The 26,877-nt window shown below is 35.7% G+C and overlaps 1 protein-coding gene across 4 annotated transcripts in view; it reads left to right on the top strand.

The window, feature by feature from the left end:
- Window positions 1-26,877, top strand: part of IntS1 (integrator complex subunit 1) — a 664,867-nt gene that overhangs the window by 133,845 nt on the left and 504,145 nt on the right. For all 4 annotated transcript variants that reach the window (XM_090410538.1, XM_090410537.1, XM_090410536.1 and 1 more), the window contains exons 13-14: window positions 2,310-2,418; window positions 7,521-7,641. In XM_090410538.1, the coding sequence (XP_090266664.1) occupies window positions 2,310-2,418; window positions 7,521-7,641 (230 nt within the window). The remainder of the gene's footprint in view (window positions 1-2,309; window positions 2,419-7,520; window positions 7,642-26,877) is intronic.

Here is a 26,877-nt window from a genome sequence, read left to right as displayed (position 1 = left end):
GACTGATATGCAACTCGAGTAAACATATGACAGTGAGGAGAATTATTGGAATATATTGGCACATTTTCAGTTGTCTGTGGTATAGACACTAAGTCTGGCACTGATAATGTTTGTTTATGCACTCCACTAGGAGGTAATGCTTGAAAACTTGGAAGTCTGCTGAATTACTTCCTCTTTTATAATATCTGAACCCTTTTCTTCTTGACATCTAAACCTTGCACTCTCAGAGACTTAACTGCTTTTGGGAATGTAGGAAACTAGTCCTATGAAATCTTCACTTTTCACTGTACATTAAGTCTACAATTGTTTTCGGATCAATGCATTTCATGTCATTAAGGATAACTGTGGAATGTTTACAAGAATATTCCACAAATAAGCTCTGAAAGAAAGGACTGCATGCAGATAGCACTATTTTGTGAGCCTTTAAATTCAGTTCCTCACACATTAATGTCACATCTACTAGGACTTCATTTGAAAGTAACCAATAGAAGGCAGCTAATTATTGGTTTCGTAATTGTTCCATGTAAAACTAATTTGTCAGGTTTCCATCTTTTAGATTACTATTAAACACCAATCTCACTTATCCCAAACACTTGTAAGTATTCAGTATCTAACACATATTTATAAATCATCACTGAAGTATTTTTAATATAATCAGACAAGCATGTCAAATAATTGTAATTTTTTGTCAAACCAATAATAAATTCATTTATGCAAACAATCAATGTTGATTAGTTCAACATATACTGCAGTGTTGATATTTTTAGGCCTACCAAAGCGATTCATTCTGATTGTTGAAACCAATTAAGAAATTTCATCAAATTTATTTAAAATACATCTCAGCACAGTGCTTATAATATTCACACATAACAAATATTAAAAAACTGACACCAATAAAATCATTACCATGATAACCCTAAATTATCATATACATAAACATTCAGCCACTCTTCAAAACACACCACCTATGTCCTTTATAGAACTTAAAAAAAGTTTTGTGGAAAGGATGAAGTGCCACTTAAATATGAATACAACTAAGTGCTTTTGATATATGTTCAGATATTCAGTTAACATATGGAATGGCAATGCAGTGGTTCACCAACAAAAACAAGGTTTTTTCTTCAGCCTGAAAGGCTGAAGAAAAAACCTTGTTTTTGTTGTTGATTAAAAACTGGTCATTAGACAACTTAGATTTGATCTGTTGTTTTTCTTGCATCAACAAGGCATCATTGGAGCAGAGAGAATGGGTTTGATGGATAAAAATTCTTATGGTGTTGAGACTGTACATGAATATGAATAACTGCCAAACATGTCCCTCCCAAAGAAACTGAAGTCTTCTATCTGGCTGACAAAGAGTAAGAATATCTAAACAGGAAATTCATTGGAAAATGGAAGGTATGTAGAGTAGGTACAGAGCAACAAAGTATGTTTCCTGTAGTATTCTTTTCTATCTTGAACTAATGTTACTTTCCCCTTGTTGGCTTTTATTTCTCAGATAGCAGGGCTTCTAAGTTCTAAATAAGATACGATAGAAAATAGAGGGTTTAGAATTGTAGATTATCTGCAATTTTTCAAACTGTTTTTTTTTTCCCCAAACATCATTTGGGGGGGGGTACAAATCAGATCATGTACAAATCAGTACAAATCAGATCATGTATACAGCCCCCCCCCATCCATATTCACACAGATTTGTTATGTTTGCTTGTGTCTTTATTGCAGCTTATTTAATTATAATTGAGGATGCCCCTATACCCAAGCAAAAATTTTATATTAAACAATCTCTTGTTACATAACTTATTTCTTTCTATAATGCCTAAATGAAGAACTGAAATGTTAAATTTCAGTACTTCATTAAATAATTAGAAAATATGTTATCACTACAGAAAAGAGCCAAAAAGGTTTCAACTTGGCATTCCAAAGTTTTAGCAGAGTCTGCTAAAACTTAAAAATGGATATACAGTTGTTTTTATTAAGATTAGGCCTCTTGATAAGGATTTAGTTTGCTTGAGAGTAACATTTTCTTCCACTTTCATTTTCATTAAGTCAGCTGTGCAAACTTGACTTCATTTATGGACAAAACTTAAATTAGGTGAACTGAAAGTTGGCAAAATCTGAATGAATGATTTTTGTAGAATATGAGCATAGGTCAGATTTCTACAATATAGGAATCTTGGTCTTCAATTTGGATTTGGCATCTCTCTTCTATACATCTAAACTATTTCAGCTATTAATGCTGAAATTTTTATAATCTGTATATTATGTTCTAATCAGCATCGTCACACTTTATTTTTTCCTTTTTGATTTTATAGGAACGGCTGTTTCTTTCTGTAACAGATCTCGTTGTCCTTGCTATATTTTTGGCAATTAGTCCATCAGTTAGAGAAGCAGTAGCTGCTTATAATAGAGAAGATAAGAAAGGTAAGTACTTACTTTTTATATATCCACCAGAAAACTAAAAATTAATCATGTATTTGAAATTGGAAACATGGTTTTCTTTCTTTGTACATCTATTCCCAGAAATTCCAGATTGATTTTGTTTTTTTTCACTTTATGTGAAAACAGAAGTGACTCACATTTGCATAAAACTCTAATAAATTCTCAAAAGTTTTATTTAAAAGGTGCAGAATGCTTAATTCAAAATATTGTAATTTTCTCATCAGATTTGATTTTCCAAAAACTACAGTTTTTGATTATAAAGCTGGCAATCATCCCAGACTATCCAGAAGCACAATTCATTTCCATCAGATCAGTTCTTAATAATTAACACTTTATATAAAAAGATACTGTTGTTGTCAGTTACACAGACTCTTGAGCTAAGTATGGTGGTAAGTCACTGTCATAAGAACACTCACTGACTTGCTGAAGTGCAAGTCATTAGGGCCCCCAGAATTTGACTTCTGTAACTCCAGTTCTGGTTGAATATTATTAGTCACTTTTATTTGACAGAACTAGACACAGATTCCAGAAAAATGAAAATGCAATTATAAAAATACCCAAGTAATTTGAAAATAATGAAAAATATCCCAAAATAATCTTTTTCTTCTTCTCATCCTCCTCCATTGCTACAGACACACTTACACTACAGGATTGTTGTTCAACCAATTTTGAATTTAGAATATAATCGTTTCCAAAGTTATAATATAGTTATTTCTTGCATTTCTGGTGACCCTTGTTTAATCAGACTAAAATGAAAGCAAATGTCAAAGGGTATTATCTCTGAGTCATATTGTTTAACTAATTTTGACCAAATTTGTAAATGTAATTATTTTTTATGTTGTTTCCCTGAAGATCACCATGAGTAAACAAAAATGAAGCAGTTGTTATGGTGTGGGGGCATCCTTTGCAAGCATCTGTACTGATCATGGCATTCAACCAGTTTTGTCCATATTTGGAATACATAACTTACATTGTTTATGCTCCCCAAGAAGTTTGTCCCAATCAGACAAAAACAAAAAGAGGACAGGGACAGTTCCTTTATAGCAGACACCTCTTCAGGGCATGTTATTCAGTCAATCATATTTGGAATATGACTTAAATCCAGTCTAGTTGGACTTGGACTGCAGTGAAAAGTGAAGGATTCTTTGAGGCGAAATTTTCCTTTCTCTATACAGATCTGTATAGATTATATTGTTCAGTCATATTTTGACGAAATTTGGAATATAGTTGTTTCCTATGTTACTTAAGGTCATCTGGAAAACTCTGCCATATTGGACTAATATGAAAGGGGTTGTTGGAAGTGAGAAGAAATGAAAATGACTGACACAAATTGTATTGTTCAATATTTTGACCTGTTGTTTGGGAACTGTTTTACTTATTTCATATAAAAAGAAATGGACACTATTTTTTAATGACATCTAAATTATCATCTTTTGAAAAATAAAATTTTCATATGTTAAAGGAGCCAAGTACTAAAGGATGCAGGAGGTTAACTACAGTTTTGGGGCAGTTACTTGGCTGATATTATTATTATTATTATTTAATTCTTAATTGTAAATTTCCCTCTGAAATTCAGACATTATCCTAACAGTAAAGCAAGAACTATATTCCTAATTATTAAAAATATCAGTAAAGCAGACTTGCTTCTAAATTGCAGCCAGTCTTCTGCTGGCACTTGATTTTTTTTTTCATATCATTTACATATTTTTTTACATATCAACATCAGACTTCCATGGAGTCAAAAGATTCATTGCGGCAGATTCTGCTCTTTCTCTCTCACACACACACACACATCTCATCATACCATTACTTAAATAAATAAACTATCTACATACTCGCCACACTTTCTGGCTACATGTTCCAATCCCCTACCACTCTTCACAGAAAAAAATCTACTCCTCATCCCTTTATCAACCACACCACTGGCCTAATTGGCTGAGTGGTTAGTGTATCTGCTCTCCAGCCAAGAAACTGCAAGTTCGAATCCTGCCCAGACCATGGATGTTTGTGATTGTCCTACTAAATGTTTACCATATGTACTGCTATAACTTGTGTCCTGGCACAGCATGATATTTGGTATCTTTGTGCCATAAAATTAAAAATAATTAACTAACCAACCTCACCTGTTTACTAACTTATATGTATCAATCATATCCCTCCTCCTTCTATTTATTAGACTGTGCAAGTTGCATTCCCTCTCTTTCTCTCTCTCTCTCTCCATATTTAACATTCCAGTGATCCAAAACCACTTTAGCCAGTTGTCTCTGAACACTTTCCAGTGTCTCTTCATCATTTTGAACACCTGGTGACTAAATCTGCACACAATAATTCATATGCAGTATGATCAGAGCCATATACAATGTTATGAATCTTGCTTCTACTAGTCAGCTTCCTCTGCATTATTGCCATAATCGACTGTGCCACCCTCACAATTTTGGCAAAATGTCCCTGAAATTTCAGATCCCTCACCCAGATCTCCCATCTTCTCCACCACCTCTAAGATATCCCTTCCATTCTTAGACTCGGCATCCCATCTAAGCATCCCAAAATTTAAAACTATTGCTACGTAGAACTGCCTTTAAATTTAATAGGGTTATAATTGAAAAGATATTAATTGACATCATCATCATCAAATTCCTGACACGTACCCTCAAGGGGTGTACACGATACGATAGGACTATATGAAAAACTTTCATCATTGCTAACTTCCTATCTACAATGTACCTCCAAATCGATCTATTACCTGTCAAGACTCCAACATTAACAGATCTCATATTTCTATTTTTTAAGGCACTTTTTACTGTATCAATCCACTTATATCTGGGTCTTTTTCCTGCCAACCTAGCAGAGAACACTTGTTTTCCTAATCTTTCCTCTCCCATTCTGATTAAATGACCATACCACCTGAGAGATTAACTCTGCTAACGCATTCCTGGATGTAACAATGTCAAGTTCTTTACTAATATCCTCATTTTTAATATCATATTACCATTGATGCCATCTGTTCATGCCCCTAATCTCAGGACTCTCATATCTGCAGTCTCTAGCCTTTGGTCAAGTGTTTTATTTCTAACCCAGCTCTCAGATCCATAATTTAAAATTGGTTTGAACACCGCCTTGTATATAGCTAATTTAGTGTTTTGATGAATTTCTCTCTTATTCCATATAAATTTATTCTGTTGACTTCCTAACATACCAGCTTTGTTGATTCTGTTGTCTATTTCCATATTTAATTTACCATCTTCACTAAAAATCATGCCTAAGGAGCTGAAATGTTTTACTTGTTCTATAGGTTCTCCATTCACAATGCAGTTGATACTTTCAATGCTTCTGCCTATTTTCATTATCTTTGTCTTGTTATTGTTGATCTTCATACCATATCTGTTGCAACAGTTATTCAAATTAGTCCTGGAATCTTGCAGACTTCTGGCAGGTAGATTTAGAAATATAACATCATCTGCACAAAGCAAAGAGCTGATATTAACATCTCCACTTTTGATATCAGGTCTAATATTACTTTCCTTCATAATGTGATCCATATAGATAATGAATAACAGAGGAGATAATGTACATCCTTGTCTCACACCAGATTTAACATTAAACCATCTTCCTGTACTTCCTTTAATTCTAACTGCTGACTTACAACTCAAACGAAGACTAAGTATTGTTTGATATAATGCCCTATTGACACCATATAACTGTAGCGTATTGAATAGCTTCTCTCTTGGCACCTTGTCATATGCCTTTTCCAAATTGACAAAACTTAAATACAGATCTTTGTTATATTTCCATGCTTTCTCGACTATTTGTCGTAAAGTGAAGATCTGATCCTGACAGCCTCTATTTGGCCTGAATCCAGCTTGTTCTTCGCCAAGCTTCCCTTCCACAATCTTTCTCAACCGTTTCTCAAGTATACTGGCATAAATACTTACCAGGAACACTCAATAGGTGATTCTACCAGGAATAGATGATTTCTGGTTGAATATCATCTACTCCAGCTGTCTTTCAACATATTTTCAAGTATGGATATGTATTTCTGATTGCATGCCTGGTCAGTGTTTTTTATCACTGTGCTGTCACTGATTGTTTCATTTAGCACTTTTTTGAAGTAATTACTCCATACACCAAGGATATCTTTTTCTCCAGTTTTCATGTCACCTTTATCATCTCTAATTCCTTTTTCAGCACTCTTTCCTCCATTTTTGAGCTTCTTCAACAACCTTCAGAATATCGTGCTATCCTTGATATTTATTTTCTATGTTCTTACTGAAGTCTTCCCATGACTTCTGTTTTTATACACAGTGTTTAGCTTTCTTACATTTGTCTCTGTATTCTCTAAAAGCACAAGCTGACTTATTTGCTGTGAACTTTTGATATGCTTTCTTCTTTTCTTTAACTGCCTCTTTAACTTCCTGTGTCCACCATGGAGTTCTGATTTTTCTTCTTGCAGACAACCTCACCACATGCCTCTCTGGCTGAATCAAGCAATGTTTTCTACACAGCTTGCCACTGAATCTCTAAGGTTTGGTTCCTGTTCTGAAACTCTTTCATTTTTTTTTAATAATGTTTGTGTATTTTAGTTTACAATTCACATCTGACAGCTGCTCAACTTTTATTCACTTTAAAAATTTTCTTACATGTTCTTCTTTTCAATATGAAATTCAATTTTATCCTGCTGAAGACTAAATGGTGATCACTTCCATTGACATTGAAGTAATGAATGATGATATATATATATATAAATTTTATGTGAATAAGTATTTGCGAACCTTGTGTTTATAGATTAAAAGGTATTGATAAAGTAGTACATTGGATTCACTACTTTTTGACAGTTATGAAATTTGAAGTTTAACTTTTAATAACGATGAAAATGCTGAAATGCTTTTTTTTTGTTAGAATGTAGATTATGATTCTACCAGTGAATGCTGTTGTAGTATTAAATTACAACAACAGCATTCTATGTCTACGGCACTAGCAAATTCAGATTGAAAAAACAGGTGTGTGGGGGGAGTGTAATAAAGTAATACTGTCTATCCTGCTTATCTTATATAAATATTGTATGTTGGTGTTTATATTTAATATAGATCTCCAGCAGTTGAGAAATTACCAAATGCAGGTTGCAACAATCCAAAGGGATGCTGTTTGGTGGCTTCACACTATTGTACCAAAAATGTTTAAACCAGGCAGAAATGAATTTATTCATTGGTAAGTTATTATTTTAGCAGGTAAGTGTGATAGCATTGATGTTACAATAAAAGTAAACAATTCTGTATGTCATTGTAATGGAATTGGGCGATTTGATAGAAGTAGTTAATCCAAGGACTCATTATGGGAAGGCACTTTACACACTGTACCATCTATTGCTCACTGTTAATTGTGTGAATTCTCTGGTCACTTGTGTGTGGGATAAAAATCCACTGTTTCCAGGAGAAAAATCCCTCTATATGAGATCAGCTGACTCTTCTTTAATTAGAAAAAAGCTGTGTTAAATTTCTCTTATTATCATGTCTTGCCATGCTGGGAATTGAACGTGTGTGTTTTCCAAATTAAGGGTGCAGTGTTCAATTTTTCTTCCAACTATACTATGCAAGTGCTGAATTGTCACTAAATTTGTTGATAGTCTACTAGGGATATCATACATTATGATAACTATCTTTGATTTGTGAAGCAAGTGATATATAGGTATCCAGAGATAATCTGGAATGATATCACTTGGTTCCCAAGAAGTAATTTGGAACTCATTCTATTTTAGTAGTTCATTTCATTTTTGCCTTCTTCCTGCAGCTCCTAACACTTTGATTTTCCATTTTAAGATCTTATGCATACAAACTTATTAAAAATGCTGTTTAAATGTTTTAAATATTAACTTTTAACTTCAAAGAAAGCCACCATAATATGGTATGGTACGGCCAAGGGATTTATAGGATACTATAATGCTCTGACACAATAATAATTATCATTGTTTCTTATCAGGGACCTCCAGGGAGTCCAGGACTCATCGAGTGAGGCCATAGACCACCCAAACCAGATATCATACCTTCTCTTAAACACACTCACACTGGATGCACTCACCACTTCAGCAGTCAAATCGTTCCACTCACTCACTGCTCTGTTAGAGAAAAATCCAACTCTCGCCCCTTTCTTAACTGCACTCAAACTTAACTTCCACAGATGCTTCCTTGTTCTCTTCCCACCCTCCATATAATGAAAAATTTCATCTTGATAACCTATAATACCCTTTCAGAAGTGTATAAACCTCTATTATATATCATCCCTCTACCACTGTTTGCAGTCCACATACTCTCAATCTGGCCTCATAATCCCAATATCATCTTTATTAGTCTTCTTTGCACCCTTTCCACAGTTTCTTTATCCCCTTCAAATCCAGGATACCAAATCTGTGCAAGTCATTCAGGTGCAGTCATATGGAGGTCTCAGAAAGAGATAAAATTACATCCTTATCCTTATATGTTAGTGTTCATTTCTACATTTCAGTTTTCCTCTGAGTTGTATTTGCAATGTCACCTTTGCACTTTAGTTTCCAATCCACCATAACTCCAAAGTCATTAGCCTCATCAATTTTTTGTAACACAATCCCAACAGTATAATATGTTGCTGAAAATCTCATCATGCCGAAGTGCATAATGTTACACTTACTAACATTGAATTGAATTGGTATTTGCCATTTACCCACTGTTACAGGTTATTCGAATCATTCTGTAAGTGCTGTATATCTGATAAGTAGCATCCCTGATTGCCCTGTCTATCTTTGCATCATCCATAAACAATTTAATATGTCCTTCCTAGTATCATTAATGTATAAACTGAACAACAATGGTCCAAGGAATGACTCCTAGGATACACCACTGGTTATCTTAAATATGGTAGCTTCACACACCATATACCACTTTCTAATACCTATCCATCAGCCATCCACTTATCGGAGTCAGTAGTTTATATTCCAATCCCATATTCTCCAATTTATGCAACAGTCTTTCATGTGGTATCCTATCAAATGCCTTGGCAAAGTCTAACAATGTCATAGGCTATCCATTCCTTTTATCCAATTCAGCCATAACATTATTATAAAATATGAGCAAGTTGCTAAAACATGACCTGCCTTTAGTAAACCCATGCTGTTCTTTGCAAAGTATAGCTTGTTTCTCAAACCATTTCTTATGCAAGTTCTTACCAGCATCTCTAAAATCTTCACCACCACCCCACAGATACTGTCTATCATACATTCTCTCCATTCCTGGGATTGGGATCTTTCCGAAGTTGACTCAAGTTATATAAACATGTCAAGAGCCAAGCCATTTTTGGCAAATATTCCTTTAGTACACATGCTGATATCCCATCTAGATCTTTGCTGAATTGATATCCAGATTAAACAGCAGATCTTGAACTTAATTTTTGGACCTCTATTTCTACATTTGATGTGTAGTAGAATTGTGCACCATGTTATATACATCTGGTTGATAGATCTTAGTGAATTGAGCACTCGTTATTTGAAAAATGTCAACTGCTTCTGGCAAAAGAGTAAAGTCTACATTCACTAAAGTTTTTCTTCCATGTTTGTTTTTTCTTTTACTTAAAGCATAATGATAAAATTCTTTTGGGTTGCCTTTAGCCTGCATGGTCAGTTTCTTTTCATACCCTAATTTAGCCTTCCATATACTTGGGAGAGATAGAAGGCTCATATTTAATCTTTACAAGCATCAAGAAGCCCTAATAGAAACAGCCAGCAATACAACAAAAAACCGCAATAGCAAAATTACGTAGAGGTGTAAGATAGGGGTGCTCTCTTTCACCCATATTGTTTAATCTGTACATTGAAGATGCAATAAATAAACTGAAAGAACTAATAGAAACCGGAACTAAGATAAATGGAATTGATATTAACTGGCTACGGTTTGCGGATGATATAGCAGTTTTAGCTGATAACGAAAACAAACTGAAAGTCACCCTAACAAAGATGGAAGAAATCTTCACACAGTACAGCCTAAAAATTAATTATAAGAAAACAAAATTATTAATTACAAGTAAAGCAAATCCAATGAAAATAAACCTGGAAATAAATAATAACCTACTACAACAGTTATCCTCTTTTAAATATCTTGGAAGTCTTATCACTGAAGATGGAAGAAACCAATCAGATATTAAAGCACGAATAATCCTAGCCAAAAAAGCATTCTATAACAGAAGAAACATTTTTACCAGTAAAAGACTTAGCATCCAGCTTAAAAAAAGGCTAGTGAAAACATACATATGGAGCATTGCATTATATGGTTGTGAGGCCTGGACTCTAACAAAACAAGACATGAAAAAGTTGGAGGCATTTGAAATTTGGTGCTGGAGAAAGATAATGAAAATTAGTTGGACAGAAAAGTAATGAAGAAGTTCTGAATATAGTTCATGAAGAGCAGTCATTAATGAAACACATCAATAAGAGAAGAAAAAGCCTAATTGGACACCATTTGAGGCATGGGGGACTGTAGAAGGAAAGAGGCCACGAGGCAGACCATGAATTTCATATATAAATAACATAATGATGCTAACTGGCGCTAAGAGTTATGAAGAGATAAAAAGGAAGTCACAAGACAGGATGTTGTGATGTGCTGCTCTATTTACCAATTTTTGGATTGATGCACCAAAGAAGAAGAAGACAATACTTGCAACTTTTTTATATTTCATAACCCCCTCTCACTCTTGTTCTCATGATATTCTTTCCACATCATCTTCTCATGGATCTCTTGCTTAGTAAAGTTGCATATCCATTTCACATCATATTTGTTAACTCTATGGATACTGCCTCATTTGAATACCTTTCAAAGCTTTCCATGCATTGCTGATATCTTTCCCATTCAGTAATTGATGCCATTGGACTAAAATTAGCATTCTCCTGAGTTTGTCGTAATTTTTAGCTCTGTAGTTCGGCATGTAACCTGTCCTAATTGGAATATCCATATAGTTGAACAGAATGGGTGAAGAAAGATTAGCAAAACAAGTGTTCTCTGCCAGGTTGGCAGCAAAACGACCCAGAGGAAGACCAAGATATAGGTGGATTGATATGGTACAAAGTGCCTTAGACGATAGAAATGTAAGATCTGATAATGTTGGAGTCTTGACAAGTAACAGACTGATTTGGAGGAAAATTGTAGATAGGAAGTTAGTAATGATGTAATTTTTTTCATGTAGTACTATCATATCCTGTACACCCCTTGTGGGTACATGGCAGGAATTTGATGATGATATAGTTAGGTACTTTCCAGGATGGTATGGCATGGTCACTGTCATCAGCTAGTGGCATAACATTCACATTCTTAACTGGGATTTCTTCTGATGCTATGATCGAATCTAATATTCTTTGACCTAGAGTTCCTTCTTTCACATGCTACTTGAGACAGTTGTCTCTTTCTATTCAATCAATGTTTGAATAATTCAAGTCATGAGTAATGATTACTCATTTATTACCTATCAGGGTAAACTGGCAATGCACATCATTATCCCCATCAGCTGAACCACCATCTCTGTAGCAACAGCCCATGCTGTATTTTATCCTTTACTTCACACCAAATAGCCTCAAAGTCACTCTTACATGGGACATTATTATTGCTTTCATGAGTTTCTCTCCAAAATGACCATAAATAATCTGAATCATTAGTAGTAATCCCCCCCTCCTTTCCACTTCTCTCATTTTTGAATTTCCTAAAAATACTAACCTTTACGTTCAATTCCAATTACTACATCAAATAGCCAGGTTTCACTGATACTAATAATTTTAGGTGAAAACATATTCATTAAGGCAAGGAATCCTACTCTTTTGTTTCTGATGGTATATGAATATAGACATATCATAAGTTACCTCTTGGTATCATATACTCACATCTACAGTCTGCTTGCCCTGGCTGGGCAACTTATCTTTTTCATCTACAGCAGTGGTTTTTAACCTTTTTTTTTTGCCTGGCACCCCCTGCTCAATTTTACACTAGGTTAATGACTGAGTAAGATATTTGTAATATATTATTAGGCAAACTTAAATTACCATCAATATATTTGAACTGATAGTTAATTAAAAATTAATGACCTAATTAATTGATTAAAATTAATTTTTACTCAAAAAAGATGTAAGCTTATGTATGTAATAAGCCAATCATTAATGGCTACCCTGAGCCTCATGAGATCCTGCTGAATTTTCAACATCAGGTTCAATGTTTGACAAAGTCTCAAGTCTCCTCTTTCACTTATATGCAATCTATTTTGCTACTTAGCTAACAATTGTAACATGACGCTGAATCCTTTCTTGACCAAATATGAAGAAGAAAAAGCAATGAGCTGTAATTATATTCCTTGCCAAAGCTGACGATACTTGCATTGCATGTTTAGCCAGAATCTTTCATTCCCATGCTATTGAAATTGTACTTGAGCTTCAAAATCTTATTTAAGTAAATAAATTCTTCATGCAAATTTGGATGAACAGAAGTGGCATCATGATCCAGTCGGGTATTTTAAGCTCTTGAATTTGATCATCAAGTCTTCTTTCAGTGTCAGAAGATGGGAACAATAACAATCCAAATCTGTATCATATGAAATCATCATCTATTATTTGTCAACTTGGAAACTGCAGAAAATCTCATCTTGCAATGCTCTGCTTATAGAAAAGAATGCTCTGCTTATAGAATGGTAATTTGCTGATGGAAGCATTTATAATTCCCTTTGCTTTAATAAGATTCATATTGCTTCCCTGCAATTTGATGTTAACATAATATAATTTGGTGAAAATATCGGAAAGATATGCAACGTCAACCTTTTCTTTTTTTAGAACATTACATGCGTTCTCATCACGTGAATCAAGAAATTCCAAAACAGTACCATAGAGATCTCTGAAGTGTCGCAGACAGTTTCCATTTGAGAACCATCTAACTTCAGCGTGAAGCAAAAGATGCTCAAATTCTTCTTCATTTTCATGACAGGGTTCCCGAAAAAATACTGGTATTCAATGACTGGACTTTTATTTTATTCACTACTTTAATAACATCGTCCAAAGTCTTATGTAGTCTATTGCTAAGATGTTTTGCAGCTGAGTACTGTCCATGAAGAATGCAGTGAATTGTAAAGATATTTGGAACTGCTTCTTTTAAATGTGCTATAAATCCACTGTGATGACCAATCATAGCTGGTGCTCCATCAATTACACATGCAATAATATTTGTGAGGAGAATGTTTTTAGCATTAAAAAAAAGTCTTTAACAACCAAAAAAATTATAGAACTTTTTGTGTCAATTTTCAGTTGTTCAGCAAATAGAAACTCTTCAATAATGTCTTCATTAGTACTTATAATGCATGTAGGCCATTAATAAAGCTTCATTGTCATGTAAAATTGTCCCATCAACTTGCAAAGAAACTTCTATGGTTTTTAAATCATCACAAAGTTTTTTTTTTTTCAACATCCTTTGCCATTTCATCAATACTTGTAATGTTGATACTGAACTATTGCTGAGAGGAATTGATGATGTTATATTATTTTTACCTGGGCCAATCATTGTATCTAAAACTTCATTTATAGCTTATAAGATGAGAGTTTTGCCAATAGTATGTGGCTTTCCACATTTGGCAATTAATTTTGAAAGTTTGTAAGACAAAACAAGTCTCTTCTCTTGTTAGTTTGTTTTGCAATCAACCGTTTAAGTCCAGGATGATTTTTAAATTTAGTCTTTAATTCGTGAAAGTACTCCACATCCTTTTATGCTTTATTTGGATGTTTTGTTTTTAAATGCCCAATCAAGAATGATTTTAACATATATGATTAAATGATTTTAATGATTATAATGCTATATGTTTATACTAATATATGAGAAAGTTTTTTCACATATTAAGCACATTGGTAACTGTTCATTATTTATAGATGGAATAACTCCATATTTTCAATTTTCACTTGAATATTGATGACTCTTTCTTTTCTCACTCATTTTAGTGGGCTGCAGTGCTACACAATATCAATGAAGCGCACCACATGATATCACAAACTAGATGTAAACTGCAAACAAGGTTGTCAGATAGGGGGTTAGGAAAAATAGCAGATAAAGCTTATAAAAGTAGTGGATTCTGCTAAAAATAATCCAAATAATTATTTTCATCATAGAAAATTCAGACCAAAAAGTAGCCCAATTACTTAACTTTCAATGTAAAAATTCTAAAAAATAAGTAGCGAATGAATTTGAACAGCATTGCCAGACATACAATATTCCAAACAGTGTTGCCAAAGCGATATAAATAGGAAATTGTTTTGCTTTTATTATATTAGTAATATTGTAATGCTTACTGTGTCCCCCCCCTTCAGTGTTCACAGCGTCGGGGGGGGGGGGTGTACTACCTGCCATTCCTTATACACAGCCTGAATTTGAATCATTTGCTGTTGTAGCCCTTCTTCTTAACTTAGTAATTTGCTAACAGTTTTTACTCTCTTACTTTTTCTTCTTGCTTCTTCCAACAAATCTTTCATGTTATTATTTTGTGACACCTCAAAGGAGTCCAAAGACTCATTGAGGGAAGGCACCAATTCTGCAGCTCTCTGTTTCCACCAGCTACACCGAACCGCCACTGCCATCATCTACACTGTCACCACCACTAGTATTTTTTGTCTGTAAATTGTGTGTGTTCTGAAGGCCAATTTTTCTGTATATGGGATGAAAATTCCAAGTTTGCAGGAGAAAAACCATGCTACCTTTATATGAGATTGACTAACTTGCCTTCAGTTGAAAAAAATTCATACAAATATCTCCCATCATGGTGAGAATTGAACTTATGCCTTTTCCAATTGAAGGCACAATGTACTGTCATTCTTCCAATTGTGCTACGGAGGCACTTTCTATATCCTTCCTCATACTAGTTTTTTTTTTAATTGTTTCTTGATTTTTTCCAATTCTCTCATCAATTGTCTAATAATTTGTTTTAAGTGAAGTATTTCAAGCATTAAAACATCCTCACTTTTATCTTCAACAACAATGCTGCAATGCTTCTTTTTAGTTGTATAAAGGTTTCTGTCTCCAGCAACTTTATTAACTTATTTTGTTTTTACTTGTTTTGGTGTCATTTTTAAACAACCTAAATTTAACATTATATCTCTAATTATATTAGAGATATAATGTTAACCATAAATCTGCTAAAAAATTACAAAAGCTACCAGATATACTAAAAATACTCCAGTTAATTTATGAAAATTCAGTAAATTAGAAAAAAATAATGAATCTTAGAGGAGTTTTGTAAAAACACGAATGCGCATAAAATAGTCTCAAACCCAATTCAGTCATAATGATTTTATTACTTTCACTATTTTACTTTATAAACTTTATTGCTATTTTCCTTTGACCATTTCTTCAAATTTGGTCTGTCGTTATGTAATACCCTTACATAATAATTTACCCCTTAAATTTGAGCCCTTACTTTGTCTTCTTGTGCTCTTAACTATGGCATTCCATTTGTATCAGAATCTTTGCTGAATTTTTTCCATGACATGTTTGCTTCCAACATCTGTTTTTTTATAATCTTTCATTTCATATTGAATTCAAATGGCATAACTGGTTTAAACTGGTTTTGTTTACAGATTATTAACAGTGTCAGTGCCTGTTTGATATTTTCATTTTTTAATATAGTTCAAACATTAACTTCACACAAGAGAGATCCAAAGTCCTATGATATGGCAATACTGCATGTGGGCAGGATTATTAAATTACTTAAGGAATTCACAATGTGAACTGGAATATAAATTAAAATAAACTTTAATATATACTTCCTATATTTCGGCAATGTCACGTTGCCATCTTCATGGGAACTTAAGATTAAGACACATGCATGCAGGCACTAAAACAGGAAATGAGGTCGAAGAGAGGAGACTACTGTTTTTCCTAAAGTCCTGATGGTGCCTCCTAGCTGGCTATATTAGGTATTCTTGGCTGTTGGGCTGATGTTCTCATGTGCATGTGGGCAGGTAGTTAGAAGAAGAAAGGAATTTGTTGATATATTTCTTGATGACCTGAAGATTGTATTCATAGGCAAAAACAGCACGAGGAAGACTGTTCCATGAGCAGATGTGTAGGGAATAAAGACAGAGAATGAGAAGTCAGTTTGAATTTTTAGTTGAGCTGTGCATGAGTATTGATTACATGTGTTTATAATGATTAGAGGAAAGTGGAGGAATGGTAGCAGCCAGTTCACTGGAGCACACTGTCCATGGAATTATCTCTAGAAAAGAAGTAATGCAGCAACAGAGCACATTTAGGGAAGAGGTCATCAGTTAAGCAAATTTCTTCTGAATATGATGAAGCATTCTGAGGGAGGGGGGGGGGATCTTAGGGCTGTCACTTCAAATGGGAACACTAAAGAATACCAAACTTTTTGGAGGCTGCAGAAGCTATGGACTCTGATATGTTTGTGCCAGGATAGGTTAGATGTGAAATTTAACCCAAGAAGAGAAATCTGATCCTGGTTGGCAAAAAGAATATTGACATAAATGAGAAATAGAGAGAGAGAGAGAGAGAGAGGATGGCTTTTCTTCCTAGAGAGATGTGATTGCATTTTGGTGTCATTAAAATTCACTAGGCTATCCTCATCCCATGTTAGAATGACAAGGAGATCAGTGTTAATTGCACTGGTTAGAGAAGATTTTGAAGTGTTAATTACCTGAGCGATATGTGGTTTTGAAAATGAAAAAGAGGTGTGGAAAGTTGTGTCATCAGTAAAGCAATGAATAACATTGCACATCAGAGAGAGAGAGAGAGAGAGAATATATGATTGTGTGTGGGAAAACGAGTGCATGTGAAAAGAAACCACTCAATCATGACCATAGAGGAAGCTAGCAGTCCATTCACAAAGGGAAAGAAAAATACCATAAAATGGTTGTTTGGTAAGTAGACTCTTTCTATGCAAAACTGGACAAAATAGCATACAAGATATATATCGCCCTTAACCAGCCCTATTTCTGTTCGCTGTGCCTACCATCTGTAAAACAGCTCCTGAACTTAGGCAAACGAATAGAAAGCCTCAAACAACACATCAGTGTTATGAAAGAAACTCTTTCCTCCAAAATACGCGCACTAGAAACTAAGCTTGAATTAACTGATGATCAGTGGCACAACACAAGTTCACTCCTCTGCATGAATGAACTCCGTGAAATAATCGCATCAATGGTGCACGACTCGGTGGAGTCCAAAAACAAAAAATTCAACACCATCATTTTGAATTTTCCAAAAGAAAATGGAATGGAAAAGCACTAAAAGAAGACATCATCAAACTAACTGAAGAATGCGACATCGACCCTAAAAATATCGTCAGGTGCCATCGTTTCGCATCCATAAACAAAAGAAAGGACGGAACGAACTTTCTATGCCTCATAAAAGTGACTTGCGACACGCCGACAAGCACATTGAAACTAATAGCAACAATCAACAACAAGTTCAAAGACACTTGTCCCCAGTCATGCATATATGCTCGACCAGATCTATCATTTGCACGAAGGGAACAAGGCTGCCATCTTCGAAGACAACTTGCAGAAAAACTTCAAAATGGTGACTACAGTTGGACCATCGACTACAGACAAGTTAAATTGGTACAAAAACCAAGAGATGTCACTAGCAGCCACCATGGTGACCAGTATGCAGGCACTGCATAGGAAACATGCATGACCCCTGCGGCCAAACATATGACTCACAAAAACCCTACAAATCCACTTTACCAACGTCCATGGCCTAAACTCCAACCTTAATAGTGTCCACTACCACTACAGTCTACCAACCCCCCCCCCTCTACTCTTTCTGGCAGAAACTCAAATCTCACCTCCCTCCAGCACCATTCATCTGAACCTTCCAAACTACACACTCTTTAACTCCTTTCGATCCAAGAATGGCATCTGTGCATACGTCCACTCGGATATACCTTGCCAGAGAGCACCCAACATTGATCTTCTCTGGATGAAAATATCCCTACCCAACTCAGTCAAATTCATATGCTGTCTCTACTGCTCCCCTAATGCAACCAACCACTATGAGCTCTTTAATTCCCTCTCCCTAAAGATCGACTTTCTCCAGTTCCACTTTCCCAACAGTGAAATCATCCTCTTAGGAGATTTTAATGTCTACAATACCAACTGGCTTTCCTCCTCCGACTGTACAGATCTTGCATGCAGTGATGCTGAAACATTCGCCATCACTAATGACCTTACACAACTTGTTCAGATGCCAACCTGATGACCCAAACCACTCTCCAAATACCCTACACCTCTTCCTGACCAATGACCCATCCAAATACACAGTGAATGTAGAGGGCTTGCTAGGCAATTCTGACCACAACCTAGTGCTCATCTCCTCTCCCATGCAACAATGCTTACACAGCCACTCCCATACAAGAGTAGTTTGGCATTATAATAGTCCAAGTGGGATAGCCTCTGCAACTTCTATGCCTCATTCCCATGGTTAGACTATTGCTTCCGACCTTCCAACCCAAACACATGCACTGAACTCATAATCAAATTAATTTTCACTGGCATGGAATCATACATTCTCCACAGTACTCTGACCTGCCATTCCCTAACTAAACCCTGGTTTTCCAAAAGATGTGCCAAGGCAGTACAAATAAAAAAAACCAAACATACCATCACTGGCTCAGATCAAGAGCCCCATCCTCCTTTAGAGCTTATACCCAAGCCCAAAATAAATGCAAAAAAAAAACAATGCTTCCAAAACAGAGTTCGAAAGAGCAAAAAGCAGGAAATTAGCAGCCTGTCCAAATGTGTAATGAGATATTCAACATCATATTATATTGGTAGAATTGTTCTCGAAGAAACTGATCAGGCTAGGGATCTTGGAGTTTTAATATATAGGAAGTTGAAGTTCAAGGGCTGTCTAGCAAAGATTGATACAACTCTGAGGATAATTGCAATGCTGAAATGAACCATGACGTGTAAGGATTAAAAAGTCATTTTGGCTCTTTCACAAGGCCTTGATATGACTTTGTAGACTACTGTGCACAGGTCTGGCAAGGTCTCCTAGTTTCTGTGGTGATGCTGATATAGTGGGGGGGGGGGGGGCAAAGCAGTGTGTTAAAGATGATATTGGGACTGTGGAATATGGATTGTGATGACAGATTGAGAATCTGAACACAAGTGACACTAGTGAACTTGCAAAAGGGATGAGTGGCATGATTGAGACTTTCAAACTTTTGAAAAGATCATACAGGAGATGAGTAGAACAGAATTTTTGATTTTATGAAGACTGGGGAGAGGTTGAGAAGACATCCATAGAAGTTGAGAATGAATGCAGTCAATAAGGGGATGAGAGCTATATTTTTCTCTCATAATGTGCTGCGAGTTTGGAATAGATTGCATTGGGAGCTGGTGAGGATGATATATGAACCTCCCTTCAATGTGTCCCTGATTCCCTGGAGGTTTCTCATAATAACAATGATAATACACAGTTATCATTGTTATTATGAGAATGACAAATGCTCTGTAGAAATTTAAATACAAAACGAATAGGTGACAAATCAGATAAAATCTGTATGTATAGGGTTCAGACAGAGTATTAAAATAATCACTGTGCTTATGGACATTATAAGGACAGTTGATTAAAATGTTCATGATGGATAAACTGCAACCACAGAATTTGCACAGACAGGCATATCATCCCCCCCTTGATAGGAAGGAGTGTCAGACAACAGTAAACTATGAGGATCCAGCAAGAACTTAATCTTTATGATTGATGCATAGACCACAACTTATTTCAGGCTTGATATCATAAACTTGCTTGTCTGCTTGTTCCATAATGATTGACACTGGGATAAAAGTTTTTGTCTTATCTACCTGTAATCAATGTAGGTGTGGTATCTTGCAAAATGAGCTGACCTAGCTGCAGTGTCTGTAACCTTGTTTCTCTTAATCCTGCATGTCTCAGGATCCAAGAGAAGTGCACATCCACACAAAAATGCTACATAAAGTCCTGAGGTGAAAATCTGAACCCATTTGCAAGTGCCCATTTTGAAACATGATTGATGGCTTACTGCAGCTATTTTTCTATGATCCTCATATTGCACGAATGACAGATGGTAAGATTATCCATGTAATGTGTGTTACTTATGGTTGAAGGAAGTTCTTTAGTTATTGAGTAACTATGATTACAAAAAAGCGTGACACTTAAGACCAAACCATTTGAGATGCCCTCCCCCTGTTACCTTATTTTTAATTGTTCAAAAAAAATAAAAATCCTTATTTGTATATACTCCATTTCCTCCAGGGTGGGGGGGGTGATCCTTGTTTTAGGATAGCAATGACAATTCTAACTAGCTTCTTTATAAGGTCTTTGGGGGGAAAAAATAATGGTAAATGCAAGGTTTCTCTGCATCAATCAGCACCCAGTTCGGTAGAGGATAGAGCGTGGGGAATGTTCAATGCTTTTTTTGCACTTATCCCAAAGATGATGAATGTGTGTAAAGAAAGTTAGCTTTCTCTCAAAAATGAGTCCCAACAATTTGGCCTCTGGAACTACAAGGATAATAGTTTGTCCTATTCTTAAATCTGGATTGGAAAGCAACAAACTTCTTTCCAGCACACAGTGGCTTTCATAGACATCTGTCAACCTTGGACCATTTGGTCTGTTTAGAAACATGTATAAGAGATGCTTTCCTGAAACAAAATGTGGTTTCAGTGTTCTTCAACATGGAAAAAGCCTATGACAGCCTGGAGATATGGCTTAGTAAAAGACCTGTTTAATCTTGCACTGAAAGGGTCCCTTCTTGTTTTTATTAAGAATTTTCTATCCAGCCATGTGTTACAAGTCTGAGTGCGAAGCACATTATCCTGGCTATATCATCAAGAAGAGAGGTTTCCTTAAGGCTCTATCTTAAGTGTGGCTCTCTTTGCTGTTAAAAAACTGAATTACTGAACGGTTTCTTTCCACAGTAAGCAATTACCGTTTTATCAATAATTCACAATTTACTGTCACTCCTGCAATGTGAGGGTCATTGAAAGACAACTTCAGCAAACAGTTGATCATGTCTTATCTGTGTACACTTCTGCTGGAAACACACTCTCCACTCCAATCCTGATTTAAGAATGGTACAAACTATTTTCCTTGTAATTCCAGAGGCCAAGTTTTTGGGACTAATTTTTGATAGAAAGCAAATTTCTTTATGTATGTTCATCATCTTTGGGATAAGTACAAAAAAAGTATTGAACATCCTCTACCAAATTGGGTGGTGGTTGATGTTCCTTGCTTTGCATTTATCATGCACTTTGTTCAGAGTATGTTCAGAGCTAGATAACACTGGCTAACAAAAAAAAATTTTTTTTCTGCTGATTATGATCTGACACTTGTTTTTTACTAATTTGGGTGTGCTGATTTCAAATATTAAACCCATTTTTCTCTATCACATCAGGTTTTTCCTCTATGGCATTTTCTTTTTGCTAATTTGTAAGTTTTTGATAGTTTTAAGGAGGCAGTACTATTTAGAGGATCAAAAAAATCGATTTTTTAATATTATTTTCTGAACGTATGTACTTTTAAAAATCTGTTCCTAACTTTTTATCAAGAAATTCGAAAAATTCCCAAAGATATAGCCTATTATTCAAAGCGGTGTGCAGATCAGAATCGGGACCTATTATAATTATTTATGCAAACTCTGATGGTTGGACCTAACATCATCAATGTATCTGATTAGCTACCAGTGCACATCACCCATTCAAAGCCTTTATGTTGAATCAAATGAACCCCCTCTATTCACTTAGACAAAAATATTTATCTCTTATTTATGCCCTAAAAATAACGTCCCTTCCAGATCATCCTACGACTAGTCTCTTTTCTGTATGTTGGGAGGTCTTGTACACACGTCACACATGTTGGACTGCCATCCATCCTTTTGGTATGCACATTGAAGAGGCTATGGAAACTGTTAGCATGAATGTTGATAACATTAGCTGCACCAAACAAAATCCCATTCCTCCATGGCAGGCTTGCATCCCATCTGCAACCACCTCTCACTTTGTCAACTACAGAAGTCTCATACTCCCTCATCTATCTACCTTCAGTTGTTCAATGCATACAAAGTCACCCACTCTGATTTCTTGCCCATCTATACCGATGGTTCAAGATTAGAGATCTCTGTTGGCTGTGCTGCTGTGTTTACTAACATCACAATCTCCAACCAGATCCCACTCGATTGCAGTAACTATATGGCAGGATTGTGTGCCATTCAGCTTGCACTTGTTCATATAAAAAAAAATCTTCTACCAAAAGTCTTTGGTAGAAGATTTTCTTCTTATTCTGGTGTATGATCTACATCTAGTGTTTGTTGAGATGCTTCAACTCTTCTATAAAATAAAGATCCTTATTTTGATTGTGTTGTCCCAGTCACATTGGAATTAAAGAAAATGACATCAGAGATGTGGCTGCTAGATCAGCTCATACTTTCTCGACATAGTGTTTGATGGTCCCTTATACTGACTACCCACAAGTTATAAACTCAAAGTTAATTGCCCAGTGTCAATAATATTATTATTATTATTATTATTATTACATCACACGCCCAGGGAGTCCAAAGACTCATCGAGGGAGGGCATCTACTCTACAACTCTTCGTCTCACTACTCCACCAACCTTCATCATCTAACACCAATGCCATCTACTGCCGACTACCACCACTAGTACTTCCACAGACAATGACAACATCCATGCCCACGGCGGGATTCGAACCCGCAGCCTTTTGGCTGGAGAGCAGATACGCTAACCACTGGGCCAACCAGGCCGACAAATCCTAGCAGAAAGCACTGATGAACAAATTGCATGAGATTAAGCCTGAAATTAAGCACTGGCTGTTTAGTCAACGTAAGAACAGAAGAGAGGAAGTTGTTCTTGATAGGCTCTGCATATCATCTTACACATTCTTATTTACTGAGCGCTGATGATCCACCTATGTATGGGAAATGCAACACCCATCTTACCATTAGTCATATTTTGGTGGAGTGCAGTGCTTCATATGAGAGAGAAATTACATTTTTACTTATCTGTCTGAGCCCTATGCACTCATCCAGATGTTATCAGATTGCATGATGTTTTTAGATTTCATCATCATCATTGCCCATGAGTCCACTGCCTGTTTCACCATCCTTTGCCACTTCTCTCTGTCCACTGCCAGATGATATAAATCTTGCAAACTCTTTCCACACCACTCTTTCACTTCCTTTGCCTGCTAACCAGTCTCACCTTGGTCATCCTTTTCTATTCATACTGTCCATTGTATCAAGGTTTTGATCTTTCTACTATTATCGATTCTTCAAATATGTCCAAAAAACTTTAGTTTCCTTTAAATTATTTTCTGCATAAAATTTTCTTTTCTGCTTACTTTGCAATACAGTTCTTCATTTGTTACCTTTTGTGCCTATCCAATTTGAATAATCTTTTTATAACATGTTCTTTCAAAAGCAATATTTGTCTCACAGAGTCTTTGACCATTATTCATGACTCACAGAGAACACTCATGAATATACATTTCCAGCAATCTCAACTTTATGGGAAGGCTCACTGATTTACTTTCTTATAGTCTACATCGGGCATCATGTTAATCCCTAGGTATGTGAAGTTACTAATCTCTTCCAGCTCTTGTCTGTTGACCTTTAATTGCTTTTTCATCCTCTTTTCTCCAAATATTATTGTTCATTATCAGCCTATATCTCTTTCCTTCTTCAATTAATTTCAGCACTGTTCTTTCTAGTTTCTCTTCATCTTCTTCAATAATGACTATGTCAAATTGTTTATCTTTGTACCTTGAATCGAAATCCCCCCCCCATCCCTTATATTATCCTTTATGACATCCATTGTTTTTTCTAAAAGCAGAATAAAGATGCTTGGGGATATTGGGTCTCCTTGTCTCATTCCTCCTGTTATCTAGAACCATCTTTCAATTTTTCCACAGAGTCTCACAGCAGCTTCTTCATTGGCATTGATGTACTGCAAGAGACATGTCACTTTCTTGTCCACAACTTAAGATTCGAGTACAGTCCATACTACTATCTGATCTATACTGTCAAATGCTTTCTGAAAATCAACAAAACGGGTATAAATATTTTTATATTTATGTAGAGCTTTCTTCACAATCAATCTTAACATGTGGTGCACAATACTTCTGTATTGTGCACCAAATATTTGGTATTTGGTGCACAATACTTCTGTCTCTTCTAAATCCTGCTTGTTCGTCTTCCAGATTTTCTTCTGTTAATTTCCTTATTCTCTCTGTTAATATCATAAGTACTTTTTCCACTGACTCGTTAGAGCTGTTGATCTTTAATTTTTGCAATCCATTTTGCTTCCTCTTTTGTGAATAGGTATTAAGATTTGATTTTGTCTACTCCTTTGGTGTTTTGCCTTCCTCCCATGCCATGTTGGATAACCAGTACAGTTCATCTGTTATCACCTTTCACGATGTTTCAGCATCTCTCCAGTGATCTCATTATTCCCAGAGCTTTTATAGTTTTTCAGATGTTTTACTGCCTTTAGGCAGTAAAATACCTCAGTATATTTGCTATCTGCTTCTCCATCTGTGCTTGGTAGTGATATTTCCCTCAGTTCATCACCAAGAACAGATGAAGAAATAGATATACTGAGGGATGAGGTTATAAAGGCAGTAAAACATCTGAAAAAAAAAATTATAAAAGCTCTGAGAATGATGAGATCACTGGAGAGATGCTGAAACATCATGTCAAGAGGTAACAAGATAATAGATGAGCTGTACTGGTTATGTATCATGGCATGGGAGGAAGGCAAAACACCAAAGGAATGGACAAAATCAATCTTAATGCATATCCCCGTGTCTTATATAACTCTGAGCAGTATCTTGTCCATCTCTCTCTTATATCTTCTGGCTTTGAATTCTATTTCTTGTTAATGTTTCTGATTATCTTATATACTTCTTTTGTTTTGTGTTTGCCGAAGTATTTTTTGATATCCTTGCACTGTTCCTCTAGCCATTTTGATTTGACTCTCCTAACCGCCTTCTTCACTTTATTGCAATTTGCTATATATTGTTCTTCCATTTCCACAGAGATCTCTCTCCTGATCTTTAAAGCTCTTTTTTCTTTTACTATCTTTAATGCCTCCTGTGAGATACACCTCTTCTTTGGCTTTTCTGTCTCTGAGACTGTTTGTTTCACTGCTTTCTTGATTGCAGACACCACTTTGTTGTTTATATCCTCCAGTTCCTTTTCCATAATAGATTTCAGTTCTTCCTCAAGCACTTTCCTATACACCTTCCCTGTAAATTTCCTCACTCGATGTCCTTTCAGAATCCCTCTGATTCTGAAACTGTGCCTTACTTGTCACTCGAGTTTCAACTTAATATTGGCAGTCACTAAGCTATGATCTGATTCCATGTCTGCTCCTTGAAACATTCGACACTGTTGAATTGATGTGGCCCATCTCTTGTTTATGACTATCATGTAGCAAGTTCTTAGTTCTTCCATCTGGTGACTTCCATGTCCACTTCTGCAGTCTTTTTGCTGGAAACGTGTGTTATAAATTACAATGTCATGCTTCAAGGCAAATTCAAGCATTCTTTCTTCTCTTTCATTACTTTCTCCATATCCATATTTGGCCATTATTTTTTCTCATTCTTCATTGTCCTTTCCAATCTCCTCCAATAATTAGTATATCTTTCTTTAGTACTGACTTCAAGGTTATTTCCAAGTTGTTATAGAATAACTGCATTTCTTCTTCATTACTTTCTGGAGTGGGTGAATAGACCTGAATTGCTGTGATGTTAAACAGTCTTCCTGAAAATCTTGCCTCTGTCATTTACTGGTTTGTTTCCTAATAATGCTTCTCTTCTTCTTTTACTTAGAATAAATTCAACTCTTGCCTCATGTTTTATACTATTGCCAGACCAGATGATTCTTTCACCTCTCATCTCCCTTGACTCTGTCCAGCGCATTTCTGCTAATCCAAAGATGTCACAGTGGTATTGCTCCATCTCCGGATCCAATAAAGTACAGACATTCCATGTTCCTACTGATAGCTTTTCTCTTGCTGTTTTAATTTTATTGCATTTTTTTTGATAGCTAACCTGTTGACCCAACCCCAATCACTCAGTGATTGGGGTTGGGTCAACAGGTTAGCTATCATGCTGGTTCAGACGATGTCTGAACCAGCATGTTGTACTTTTCCTTTGCACTTCCATATTGCACCAGATTTCAATTGTGTTCTGTTTTTACAGTCAGCACATCGACATTCATCTGACTAATCTTAATGGTTTATTCAGCTGCCCCTAACATTGGAAAAGATGCTGCTGTTGCCTGTTGATCCATGGGAGATATTTCATTTTCCTCCTACCACTTATATCTGAGAAGCATTCCCCTATCTGCTACCCAGGGACATGTCCTATAGAGGTTTCAGGCTCCCCTGAGGGTTTT

Source organism: Typopeltis vanoorti, chromosome 20, assembly GCF_054136105.1.
Source record: "Typopeltis vanoorti isolate ZY-2024b chromosome 20, IOZ_Tvanoo_1.0, whole genome shotgun sequence".
NCBI lineage: Eukaryota > Metazoa > Arthropoda > Arachnida > Uropygi > Thelyphonidae > Typopeltis > Typopeltis vanoorti.
The sequence above is the reverse complement of the archived record's forward strand: the minus strand, read 5'-3'. Positions and strand labels throughout refer to the sequence as shown.